This window comes from Thalassophryne amazonica, chromosome 5 (assembly GCF_902500255.1).
Source record: "Thalassophryne amazonica chromosome 5, fThaAma1.1, whole genome shotgun sequence".
Taxonomy (NCBI): Eukaryota; Metazoa; Chordata; class Actinopteri; order Batrachoidiformes; family Batrachoididae; genus Thalassophryne; species Thalassophryne amazonica.
Window position 1 is genome coordinate 80,789,376 of NC_047107.1, and position 13,449 is coordinate 80,802,824.

The 13,449-nt window shown below is 41.4% G+C and overlaps 1 protein-coding gene across 1 annotated transcript in view; it reads right to left on the reverse strand.

The window, feature by feature from the left end:
* The window catches only part of rasgrf2b (Ras protein-specific guanine nucleotide-releasing factor 2b), a 219,835-nt gene that overhangs the window by 17,963 nt on the left and 188,423 nt on the right, over positions 1-13,449 (reverse strand). The window contains exons 20-22 of the mRNA XM_034170661.1: positions 8,909-9,021; positions 6,882-6,942; positions 3,376-3,479 (exon numbers count right to left, since the gene is read on the reverse strand). Coding sequence (XP_034026552.1) covers positions 3,376-3,479; positions 6,882-6,942; positions 8,909-9,021 — 278 coding nt within the window. The remainder of the gene's footprint in view (positions 1-3,375; positions 3,480-6,881; positions 6,943-8,908; positions 9,022-13,449) is intronic.

A 13,449-nucleotide genomic window follows, 5' to 3' on the forward strand; every position in this document is an offset into this window, starting at 1 on the left:
TGAAACAGGCTGATGACGCCGCCTGAGAGCGCTGCGCGACGTCTCGCACCGTGGGAAGTCCTTAAAGCGACAGAATCACCTCAAAATCTCTCATCAGCCGTTAAAATTTTCACTGAAAACCAGCTTAATTTTTCGAACCGTGTCCACTTCAATGTGTCTCACAGGTTTAGAAAAAATTTTGATCAAACAAAGCGCCAGTCTCTCAGCAACTTCTCAGACAAAGGAATTCCGACGAGGGGCTGGACGACTCCTCCCACAAGGAGTGCTCACAGGCGAATGACGTCACCGACAGGCGTGGAAAAACTCACGCATGCGCACGAGGGTTCAAGCATGTCTGACGTAAAAACATATGAATGAAATCCATATAGTTCTTAAAAAAAATAAAAAGGACCGTTACTTTATTGACAGCCCTCGTATATCTGCTCTCCGGCATTTCTTCAGTAATTGTCAGATGTTTAAAGAGTAGCATTCTTGTATTAATGAAGAGCTTGTTTTTTATTCCTCTGTTGTATAAATGCACAAATCAAAGCAACTTCAAAGAAAAGGTTTTTAAGCTGGCAGTAATTAAACCATTACTTAAAAAGCCATCACTTGACCCAGCTATCTTAGCTAATTATAGGCCAATCTCCAACCTTCCTTTTCTCTCAAAAATTCTTGAAAGGGTAGTTGTAAAACAGCTAACTGATCATCTGCAGAGGAATGGTCTATTTGAAGAGTTTCAGTCAGATTTTAGAATTCATCATAGTACAGAAACAGCATTAGTGAAGGTTACAAATGATCTTCTTATGGCCTCGGACAGTGGACTCATCTCTGTGCTTGTTCTGTTAGACCTCAGTGCTGCTTTTGATACTGTTGACCATAAAATTTTATTACAGAGATTACAGCATGCCATAGGTATTAAAGGCACTGCGCTGCGGTGGTTTGAATCATATTTGTCTAATAGATTACAATTTGTTCATGTACATGGGGAATCTTCTTCACAGACTACGGTTAATTATGGAGTTCCACAAGGTTCTGTGCTAGGACCAATTTTATTCACTTTATACATGCTTCCCTTAGGTAGTATTATTAGAAGGTATTGCTTAAATTTTCATTGTTACGCAGATGATACCCAGCTTTGTCTATCCATGAAGCCAGAGGACACACACCAATTAGCTAAACTGCAGGATTGTCTTACAGACATAAAGACATGGATGACCTCTAATTTCCTGCTTTTAAACTCAGATAAAACTGAAGTTATTGTACTTGGCCCCACAAATCTTAGAAACATGGTGTCTAACCAGATTCTTACTCTAGATGGCATTGCCCTGGCCTCTAGTAATACTGTGAGAAATCTTGGAGTCATTTTTGATCAGGATATGTCATTCAAAGCGCATATTAAACAAATATGTAGGACTGCTTTTTTGCATTTACGCAATATCTCTAAAATTAGAAAGGTCTTGTCTCAGAGTGATGCTGAAAAACTAATTCATGCATTTATTTCCTCTAGGCTGGACTATTGTAATTCATTATTATCAGGTTGTCCTAAAAGTTCCCTAAAAAGCCTTCAGTTAATTCAAAATGCTGCAGCTAGAGTACTGACGGGGACTAGAAGGAGAGAGCATATCTCACCCATACTGGCCTCTCTTCATTGGCTTCCTGTTAATTCTAGAATAGAATTTAAAATTCTTCTTCTTACTTATAAGGTTTTGAATAATCAGGTCCCATCTTATCTTAGGGACCTCGTAGTACCATATCACCCCAATAGAGTGCTTCGCTCTCAGACTGCAGGCTTACTTGTAGTTCCTAGGGTTTGTAAGAGTAGAATGGGAGGCAGAGCCTTCAGCTTTCAGGCTCCTCTCCTGTGGAACCAGCTCCCAATTCAGATCAGGGAGACAGACACCCTCTCTACTTTTAAGATTAGGCTTAAAACTTTCCTTTTTGCTAAAGCTTATAGTTAGGGCTGGATCGGGTGACCCTGAACCATCCCTTAGTTATGCTGCTATAGACATAGACTGCTGGGGGGTTCCCATGATGCACTGTTTCTTTCTCTTTTTGCTCTGTATGCACCACTCTGCATTTAATCATTAGTGATCGATCTCTGCTCCCCTCCACAGCATGTCTTTTTCCTGGTTCTCTCCCTCAGCCCCAACCAGTCCCAGCAGAAGACTGCCCCTCCCTGAGCCTGGTTCTGCTGGAGGTTTCTTCCTGTTAAAAGGGAGTTTTTCCTTCCCACTGTAGCCAAGTGCTTGCTCACAGGGGGTCGTTTTGACCGTTGGGGTTTTACATAATTATTGTATGGCCTTGCCTTACAATATAAAGCGCCTTGGGGCAACTGTTTGTTATGATTTGGCGCTATATAAAAAAAAATTGATTGATTGATTGATTGAAAAGGGCAGCATTGCAAATGCAGGGGAAGATGACCTTGTGCATGATGTTTGATGGATTGTAATGAGAGGAATGTTCTGTAGTTCCAATTTGAAGCATTTGGCAGCATAGTTTTTTCACACAGACACAAAGCATCTGGATTTCATAGCTGTCCTGTTCATCAGAATTGCTTCCTATATCTTTGCATTATACCATTTTAATTATACAAATAGCCTAACTGGAAGGTGACGTGTGCTTTTTTGCTAATGTAACAACTTATGACCTTCAGTGGGTGAAACTAACCTTTTTTTTTAACATATTTTTCTGAATGCCCTGTTTCATCATCATATGCCTGATGTAGAACATTAATTGCTGGTCAAATGGTCACATCAAAGTCTGAATTATAGTCATGTCATTTGCAATTAAGAAACCATTTTGATCGCAAAATGTGTATGACACCTTGTGCAATATTTACACTTGTGCATGTGCAAATGAGTGTATTGGGCAACGTGCAATACAACCTAGTACTGTAATGTGCAATTACAACCAGGCACTGAAGTAATTTGCACTTAGCACTTGTCACTTTAATACAGTACTTTTGCACCTCAAACCCATCATGAAACTCTTTTGGTTCCTCTACCTGTCGGCTGCTTATTATCTATCAGTTATTGTTACGTTGAATTGTAAATATGTGTATGCGTATTCTGTTTTAATTGTTTTTCTGTCATGATTAATGTATTTTGGTATGTTGTGTGGTCTTAGTATGTTTTTATGTTACTCGTACTACGGATGGAAATTAGCATCTTCAACAACCTCCAACATATAAGGTCAGTGTCATGTCACTGAATAAAAATTGATCAAAATCTCTCTTCACTCTTCCTCACTTTTCAAACCCGAACATAAAACTTGGAGGCATAGCGTTGGTGTTTCTCACAGTTTAAGTTCAGTGAAATGTTGCTGGTTAATAAGTACTGTTGGTTTTGACTGTTTGTTGTGATGACAGCGAGGTAGTATGAGGAGAGGACTGACTCGTAAGGAATGCTCCTGAAGATGATATGATCCAGCAGAGTGATCTGCTCGGCCAGCTCCATCGCTGAGAGAGACTCAAAGCACTCAGCCTTTGGACAGTCCGCCTGAACACACATGGACATGGAGGAACACAAAAACACACATAACAAGGAGACACATATGTCAAACAGAAGCAGCAGTTATGACAAATATGTATTATGACAGCTGTCAGTCCCCCAGAGTGTACTGCAGTGTGGTGGTGTGTGTTTACCCCTGCAGCCTGCACCACAGGAAAGGACGGATTCACACAGAACTTTCACATCTTATAAACAACAAGGTTATCATAATGCCCCAGTATTTTCAACTAAAAGAACCTGGGGCCATCTATAAAACTGAAAAAGTATCTATGGGAGGTGCTAGTTCGTATAAGCAAAAGTGTAAGTCAGATAAAAAAACAGACAGTTAGATCTGAACTTTTGATTTTTTTACAATCCTGGTCACATTTATTGACAGTTATTATAAATAAGAGATGTCTACAGAGATAAATACAAATAAACCAATTTTGTTTACAACCCCAAATCAGAAAAGGCTTCGTGGGTTCCGGCTCTTCTCTGGACAGGCATCTCCTACCCTCGGGCCTGCCCACGTGTCACCATTTTGTTGTGAATTGGACTAAGGATATTTTGACCTTTGTTTGCACTTTGCATAATAAATTGTTATTTGTTCGTACTCCTATTGACCGTTCATTTACGCCCCCTAACGTGGGTCCATGCATTCACTTTCCCAACAGTGACATGGATTGGAAAAGTTATAAATGCTTTTGTGTCCCAACTTTTTTTGGAATGTGTTGAAAGCCTTAAATGCAGGAATGGAAGAACAGTAAAACTCGCCGAAACCACCATCATATAAACCAGATATTTGCACTCACCGGGCGAAAGCAAAAGTCCCAATGCTTTTGTATGGTTTTCCATGCAATAAACACTGCATATACCCGATTTTGTATAACGGATTTTCTCTCACATCAAACAAAACATCCTGTCCGATCGCAAGGCATTTCCATCAAAAACACCTTGCATGTACTGCACAGAACAGTATGGACGTGCACAGTAACAGAGGTATGAAGTGAAGTTCAGCACTGACACTCTGCGATTCGAGGAAAGTGCAACAAAATGCTGCTTGTTGCTTAAGCTCCTTTCACACTGGGGCAGCTTCAAGTTGCTTCATGTGGCGTCATGACGATACAGGAATGTCTGCGTCAGGTCCGCGCAGCGGGGGGGAGAGGAGGTGAGGACGCAGCCTGCAGCTCCTCTGCACAGAGAAATCAGAGTGCATAGTTTGGCTGCAGCCAGACTGCACTCTGATTTCTCTTCGGGTTTATATTTGTTCTTGTGCTAAGCTGCAGGTCTGCGCTCTGAGTTCTGTTATGGTTTATCTTTCTTCCTACGACTGCAAGCTGGACTTTTTACTGGATGTGGACATGTCTTGTCTCTGGCAATCAGTGTGTGAGCAGGACTGTTATGGACTTTATTTAAATACTTTTGTGAGAGAATTTAAGAGTGAGGAGCTGCAGCAGCTGCAGTCAGGCTGCAATCAGCAGGGTTTTTTTTTCTGTGCTCTTTTTGAGCATGTAGTTTCACTGCATTGTGTACATGGTATAAAAACAATCCTGTGTGATTTATACTTCGGGAACAATGGAACACAGTCAGAATCATAAATTGCCACCGGGTAATGTTGTATTGTGTGGGTGTGGCTTCCAGTCACGTTGAGTACCGTTGCGTTGCCCTGACTTGCGCTACTTAATTTCTGCGTCAAGCACAGAATGCAAAATAAATTAAACATGTTTAATTTTTGGCGTCCGATTCACTTCGTCCTTTGCGTCCCTTGCGCTGTGGGGCGTTGAGCTACATCGTCTAGGCACTGGGTTGCTTTCACGTGGCATCGTCATGATGCTGCACGACGCAACTTGAAGCAGCCCCGGTGTGAAAAGGGCATTACACTGTAATATGGTGTTAAGGTTCAAACATATTCCTGGGTGTGACGAACCAAAGAGCTTTAGATCAGAGCCCTCTGCCTGGCTGCGAGCCCTCCTCATGATGTGCACCTGCTAAATGATGTAGACCACAAAGGCTGTGATTTGTCACTTTTATGTTTTCACTCCTTCTTCTCCCGTCATATTTTAAGTTTTTTAGTGTGCACGCCAATTTCATTTCAGTCATGGATCAAATACGTTTGGCAGAAAAGTCCGCAAATATGACCAACTTTACAACACAGAGTCAGAAAAAGACACTCAAATGACCCGCAAATCATGAAGGAAAATTACATGTACCGTAACATTGGTTTGGAGGTTGATGATTGTATAAAGAAGTTGAGCTTCTGGAGGGATAAATTAATCCAGAAAAAGCCACTGTTCCTGCAGCAAATTGAACTTTAAAGGGTAACGCACACGTTGACGTCTTTGCAAGGCCACGGGTTACAGAGATGGAGAAGCATAACTCAGGCCCTGGGATTTTAAGGTACCACTCCGCAGCGCACTTAGAAAAAAGACTGACTTGGCCAAATGTAATCTTTTTAATGCACATAATGTCTGGCATTTATTTAAGGCAGGTGTTTATTTTTCAGACAAAGTTTTGACCCAGTCATTAAATGAGGCAGATTCCGATTCAGGATTCCTCGAAGATGCTCAGTGCCTCCTGACTGTAACTAATCCCTTACATACATATAATGGATTTTGTCCATTTTATATGTACAACAGGTTTTGTCCATTTTATACATATAATGGATTTTGTCCGTTTTATACATATAATCGTGCCAAGACTGTAACTATGTCACAGGCCAGATCTGGGAATGTGCACTGGTGTCATGTTCCACTGCATCCACCACACTACAGAACCTGTTGAGACTGGGCAGCAACCACCCTGGCAGGTTATCGAGATCTGCACAAAAAGTACACTTCTAAATTGTCTGTCATGGGGCCATGAGTGAAAGGCTTAATCGTGTGTTTTAATTTTTGAGAAACTGATTGAAATGTTTCTACATTGAGATCAACTACAAAATTTAAAAAATAAAATTGAAAACAATTTAAAATGAAAAAAAAACATAACCTAGTAGATGGGGTAATTATAGGAATGATTGTTTTCCAATTAACTTTTTTAATTGGCAAGATTGCTGCAAGAGCTTTTGCTTATCAATGGTAAATAAATGGACTGCATTTATATAGCGCATTTCCATCTGTATCATACGCTCAAAGCGCTTTACAATTATGCCCCACAATCTCCCCGATGTCAGGGTGCTGCCATACAACGCGCTCACTACTCACCAGGAGCAATATGGGATTAAAGACCTTGCCCAAGGGCCCTTAGTGATTTTCCAGTCAGACAGGCATTTGAACTGAGGATCTTCTGGTCTCAAGCCCAACACCTTAACCACTAGACCATCACCTTTTTTTGTTTTGTTTTGTTGTTTTTTGTTTTTTACAACAAAAAAACAAATTCATTGTCATGGGATTGTTTGTGCTGCAATTTTCTCACCATCTGTAGGATGTCTTCTATCCTCAGCTGGGCATCATCCTGCTCATCCTGAGAAAGGGCACTGTGCAACAGAACAGTATGGAGAAAGTGATTTGGATAGATGTTAGAGAAAGCAGTCCCTCCAGGATATGGCCACCTCTTTATGGCATTGTTGCAACCTAAAATTCCTGATTTTACTGCAGCTTTCCTAAAAAGTTGCAATGCAACTGGCACTGCTTTTAGTTTGTTTGTTTTGTTTTGTTATTTCAGTGAAACTGCAGGAACAAATGAAAATTTCAAAAATAGTTTCAGTAATAATTACACACATGCACGCACAGACAGACAGCTTGTCAAACTAACAGAATCACCCAGATTTCATTGAACTCAACTTGATTCTTTTATTACTTGTAATAGACTTGGATGCAACAGCCTCTATCATGAGGGATCTTATGGATCTGTTTTTATTTTTTCTCTTAAAAACACAGGTGCCTGATTTTTTTTTCTTTTATCCATAAATTAATCTGATAAGAGCCATAGACCAAAAAAAAAAAAAAAGAAAATAAATCTTGTGTGAATTGCATACAATTACAATTAAATGCATTAGATTTAGTCTTACATTCTCAGTCTAAAATGACCCAGTATAATAAAATCAATGTAATTTGCTTAACAGTAATTTATAGATTCCAGAGAGCATGTCAATTATCAAGGTGGGCCAAAACAAAGAGAAGGCAGGCCAAATGTGGCCCAAGGGCCCCGCTGTGGGCAGCCCTGCACAAGCACTTGCAGAGCTACATGAAGACAGGAGGAAGCTTGTGGTGGTGTGTGTCTGTGGTTACTTGTGTTTTACAACTTACTGGCACACAAAATAATATTTTAGTTCTCTGAGTCACACCTTTGTTTTTGAGTAGTGGTTCTCAAACTGTGTCAGAGCAAGACCATTTAAACAATAAAAAATATCTATATTGTGGACCACCACCTTAGTCCCTAAATATCCAAAAGCAGTAGCTCTGCTTACCACTCCAAGAGTATTTTACAACAGCATGTTACTATTTATTAGACACTGAAGCTGTTTTTAAACAGTTTAAGAAACACTTTTAATAATATAGAATATGCTATTAATTTGTAACTTTTTACCAATACACTCATAGGCCACTAGGGGTCCATTAGTGAGAAAGGCTGTTTTCGAGGAAGACCGTCACACACTGAACATTTTCCAGACACTACATTGTTGCAGTGACAACAAAATCTACGCAAAACAAAATCCATCCCGATGGACTTCATATGACATTTATACGTTCACCTCTATTTCACAGTGCTTTTTGTTGGTAAATGTGAGACACTCTTGTCACACATGCATTTCTTCGCAAACAAGAAATTGAGTTTGTTGATGTACAGCTGAACGTGTTGTTGCAAGAAACAATGCTGATTGGTCCAATTTGCAGAAAAGTTAAATGGACTGCATTTATATAGCACTTTTCCATCTGCATCAGATGCTTCACAATAATGCCACACATTCACCCTGATGTCAGGCTGTTGCCATGCAAGGCGCCCACTACACACCGAGAGCAACTAGGGCAGAGGTCTCAAACCGGTTCCAGAAAGGGCCAAGAGGGTGCAGGGTTTCTGTGCAACCACCCACACCACCAGGTGATTTCACTGATTTAACATCACTTTGAGCAGGTGGAATCAGTTAATCAGTGAAATCACCTGGTGGAGTGGGTGGTTGCACAGAAACCCTGCACCCTCTTGGCCCTTTCTGGAACCGGTTTGAGACCTCTGAACTAGGGGATTAAGGACCTTGCCCAAGGGCCCTTAGTGATTTTCCGGTCAGGCTGGGATTTGAACCGGGAATCCTCTGTTCTCAAGCCCAAAGCTTAACCACTAGACCATCACCTGTCAGTGAATTCACAACATTACACTTGCACAGAATTCTCAGGCATTGGTTGAATTTGTGTTAATTGTTGGAGTTGCAACATTGGAAATTCCTGGAGGGACTGACATAATGAGGTATTGAACTGAATTTGTGCTGCATGTGGAGTGCAGTGTACCTTAGTATGTTGGCAGCAGCTTTCCTCTCCTGAGGGAGAAGGTCTGGATCTCTGAGGACCTCCTCCAGGAGCCAGACCACCGCCATCTTTAGTTCCCCATTCATCTCAAAGTCCTGGCACACAACAACATAGTATATTCAGGATATCTCGAGCCAAGAAGAGGTCCTTTAGTTATGAGTTTCTGGCAGTACTGAGTCTGATACTGATACTTTTAACTCAGGATTTCCCAACCAGGTGTTTTTTGTTTTTGCCCTAATCTCAATCCAAGTCAATTAATATTGAGTGTCTGCCAAAACCTGTCTAGATATAGCACTTACACAGAGGATACTGCAAACACATTGCAGTCAATCCAGTGTACATCCTCAACACTTTAACAGCACTGTCATGCATTAAGAAGAAAGCATTTTTCAATATTAACATTGAAAAACGCTTTTTTGCAAATTTCTAGTGCTGCACAATATGAAGTCAGTGCTCTAGTATTTCCCTTGTATGAAATTTTAGAATTAATGAATTTGTATACACTGTTAGCACTAATTATCAGCTCCCTTGATGAGGCCATTGTTATTGAGGCAATATGCAGCATATGAGGCAGCATACACACCTTAGCCACCCATTATGACAAACACCACCCAGTCCACAAAAATACCAAACCATGGTTAGGCTGGTAGAATTAGTTTGTTTGGTAACTTTGTGACTGGCGCCATGTTCAGGCTTAATTTGTCCCATCCAGTTCACATTGGTCTTGTCTTGTGAAGTGTTCCTGAGCCCATGCGGTAGGATCCTTTACACAATGATGTTGATTTTTAATGCAGTGCCACCTGAGGGATCAAAGGTCACGGGCATTCAATGTTGGTTTTCGGCCTTGCCTCCTACGTGTAGAAAATTCTCCAGATTCTCTTAATCATCTGATTATATTATGGACTGTAGATGATGGAATCCCTAAATTCCTTGCAATTGATCATTGAGAAACATTGTTCTTAAACTGTTGGACTATTTTTTCACGCAGTTGTTCACAAAGTGGTGATTCTCACCCCATCTTTGCTTGTAACAGCTGAGACTTTTGGGGATGCTCCTTTTATACCCAGTCATGACACTCACAATTAGTGTCCTCAGTTCCCGAACGCTTATTGAGTGTTGTTAGAAGGAAAGGTGATGTAACACAGTGTTAAACATACCACTGTCCCAGCTTTTTTGAAACGTGTTGCAAGCATCCATTTCAAAATGAACAAATATTTGCACAAAAACAATAAAGTTTATCAGTTTGAACATTAAATATCTTGTCTTTGTGGTGTATTCAATTGAATATAGGTTGAAGAGGATTTGCAAATCATTGTATTCTGTTTTTATTTACATTTTACACAACATCCCAACTTCACTGGAATTGGGGTTGTAAGACCATAAACAATATAAGGGCTGTATCAGGTCCAGTGCCAAACATTGGACCTACAGCGTTAACGCATGAATTCTTTCTCTCGTTTCCATACTCCTCCATGTTGGCCAATCAGTCATCACGATTGTGTACTTTTCTGTGCCTGTTTGTTCTCACCCAATTCAGTCATTTTTAACAACTTCTTTCGTGGCCCAAAGAAAAGTGACTGTTTGGTTCCTGCTATGTGTTAATAGACGTGCCAAAGTCAAACTGACAACAAAGCAATTTGGATTATTGAATAAAAACACATAAACCAGATCAATGCAGTTTGACTGCACAGACCTGCACGCAGGGACTCAGACAATTCCCTTCATACTGCATTCATTAGAGGCACCACTGGCTGTTTACTTGGCTGCTTATGTCGATAGGTGGGCTGAGGTGATTCAGGCCGGTCGTCCAGAACGCACTGCAGTACTGCTACATGTGCATTTGTGTGTGTGACCGGAAGCTTATATGATCAAATGAGAGCAGCGGCACGCAGACAGAGCATGTCAGACACTGGCTTTAATGAGACCGCAAGCTTGACTGCGCAGCAAAACTAAGAACCGCACACATATACAGTGATAGTTTCAGACCTGGGAGTGTTTGAGACCCAGTGACGCAGCACGTTGAGCACTCTGTTAGTTGCAGCTCTGCGGATGATGAACTCTTTATCGCACATTCTTTCAGAGTTGGAAAAAACTGGGGGAATTTAAACAAACAAACACAGAAACAGAAGATGTTATACACATTTCAAAATATTATCTAGTAACATAATAGATTTACTGTATTACCCATCATAAGACATATATCAGCAGTGCAGAAATATTCAAATGCTGTACTTAATGTAAGTAAAAGTAGTAACATCACAAGAGAAAAATGCTTGAAAGCAAATGTCTTTCATTTAAGGTTCTAATACCTATAGAAGATTGTATCTGTTTTTGTTTATATATAAAACACTGGTCTTTCTGGAACCTAGATCTGACTCAGATTTGTAGAGTAGTCCTCTTTAATCTACTTTATTAGACATAGAGGTTTCCAAAGTCCCACTTTGCCCCTGTATGATGAATATCTTTGATATTTTGCGCACACCTTTACTTCAGTGTTGCTGACTATATACTTAAAGTTACAGTATGTAGGATTTAGTGCCATCTCATGGTGAGGTTGCAGATTGCATTATGCAGTCACTGAACATGATTTTGCTTCGCTTCACCTTGTTTGCTTCTGTGTTGACAGGGATTCATGCTTCCTTGTCTTCTCTTGCAATAAGCAATATGCATCATCCTCTATTTCACAAAAAAAAAGGTGTTCTCAAACTTGTCAGCCTGCACTACAACAAGTAGACAGAGTATTGGAAGGGCAACCACCAATTCCTCTTACAAAGCCAATTCCAGTGAAGTTGGGACACTGTGTAAAATGTAAATAAAAACAGAATACAATGATTTGCAAATCCTCTTCAACCTATATTCAATTGAATACACCACAAAGACAAGATATTTAATGTTCAAACTGATAAACTTTATTGTTTTTGTGCAAATATTTGCTCATTTTGAAATGGATGCCCGCAACACATTTACCACTGTTTTACATCACCTTTCCTTCTAACCACACTCAATAAGTGTTTAGGAACTGAGGACACTCATGATTGGGTATAAAAGGAGCATCCCTAAAAGGCTCAGCCGTTCACAAGCAAAGATGGGGTGAGGATCACCACTTTGTGAACAACTGTGTGAAAAAAATAGTCCAAGAGTTTAAGAACAAATTTTCTCAATGTTCAATTGCAAGGAATTTAGGGATTCCATCATCTACAGTCCATAATATAATCAGAAGATTCAGAGAATCTGGAGAACTTTCTACACGTAAACGGTAAGGCCGAAAACCGACACTGAATGCCCGTGACCTTCGATCCCTCAGGCGGTACTGCATTAAAAACCGACATTATTGTGTAAAGGATCTTAACGCGTGGGCTCAGGAACACTTCAGAAAACCATTGTTAGTTAACAGTTAGTCACTACATCTACAAGTGCAAGTTAAAACTCTACCATGCAAAGCGAAAGCCATACATCAACAACATCCAGAAACGCCGCTGCCTTCTCTGGGCCTGAGCTCATTTGAAATGGACAGACGCAAAGTGGAAAAGTGTACTGTGGTCTGATGAGTCCACATTTCAAATTGTTTTTAGAAATCATGGACGTTGTCATGACACGCCTCTGCAACATTGCGTGGCGATCGGGGACAGTGCCAGTGGATTGGCAGACCGAGGTGGTGGTCCCTCTGTTTAAGAAGGGGGACCGGAGGGTGTGTTCCAACTATAGGGGGATCACACTCCTCAGCCTCCCCGGTAAGGTCTATTCCAGAGTACTGGAGAGGAGAATTTGACCGATGGTTGAACCTCGGATTCAGGAGGAGCAGTGTGGTTTTCGTCCTGGTCGCGGCACACTGGACCAGCTCTACACGCTCCATCGGTTGCTCGAGGGTTCATGGGAGTTTGCCCAACCAGTCCACATGTGTTTTGTGGATCTGGAGAAGGCATTCGACTGTGTCCCTCAGCACACCCTGTGGGGAGTGCTCCGGGAGTACGGGGTCCAGGGTCCTTTGCTAAGGGCTATCCGGTCCCTGTACGACCGCAGCAGGAGCTTGGTTCGCATTGCCGGTAGTAAGTCAAACCTGTTTCCAGTGCATGTTGCCCTCCGCCAGGCCTGCCCTTTGTCACCGATTCTGTTCATTATTTTTATGGACAGAATTTCTAGGCGCAGCCAGGGTGTAGAGGGGGTCTGGTTTGGGAACCACAGAATCTCGTCTCTGCTGTTTGCGGACGATGTGGTTCTGTTGGCTTCGTCAAATCAGGACCTTCAGCGTGCACTGGGGCGGTTTGCAGCTGCGGTTTGCAGCCGCCAGGTGTGAAGCATCCGGGGTGAAAATCAGCACCTCCAAATCCAAGGCCATGGTTCTCGACCGGAAAAGGTGCTTTGCCCTCTTCAGGTCGGTGGAATGTCCTTGCCTCAAGTGGAGGAGTTTAAGTATCTTGGGGTCTTGTTCACGAATGAGGGATGGATGGAGCGTGAGATCGATAGACGGATCGGTGCAGCATCTGCAGTGATGCGGTCGCTGTATCGGACCGTCGTGGTGAAGA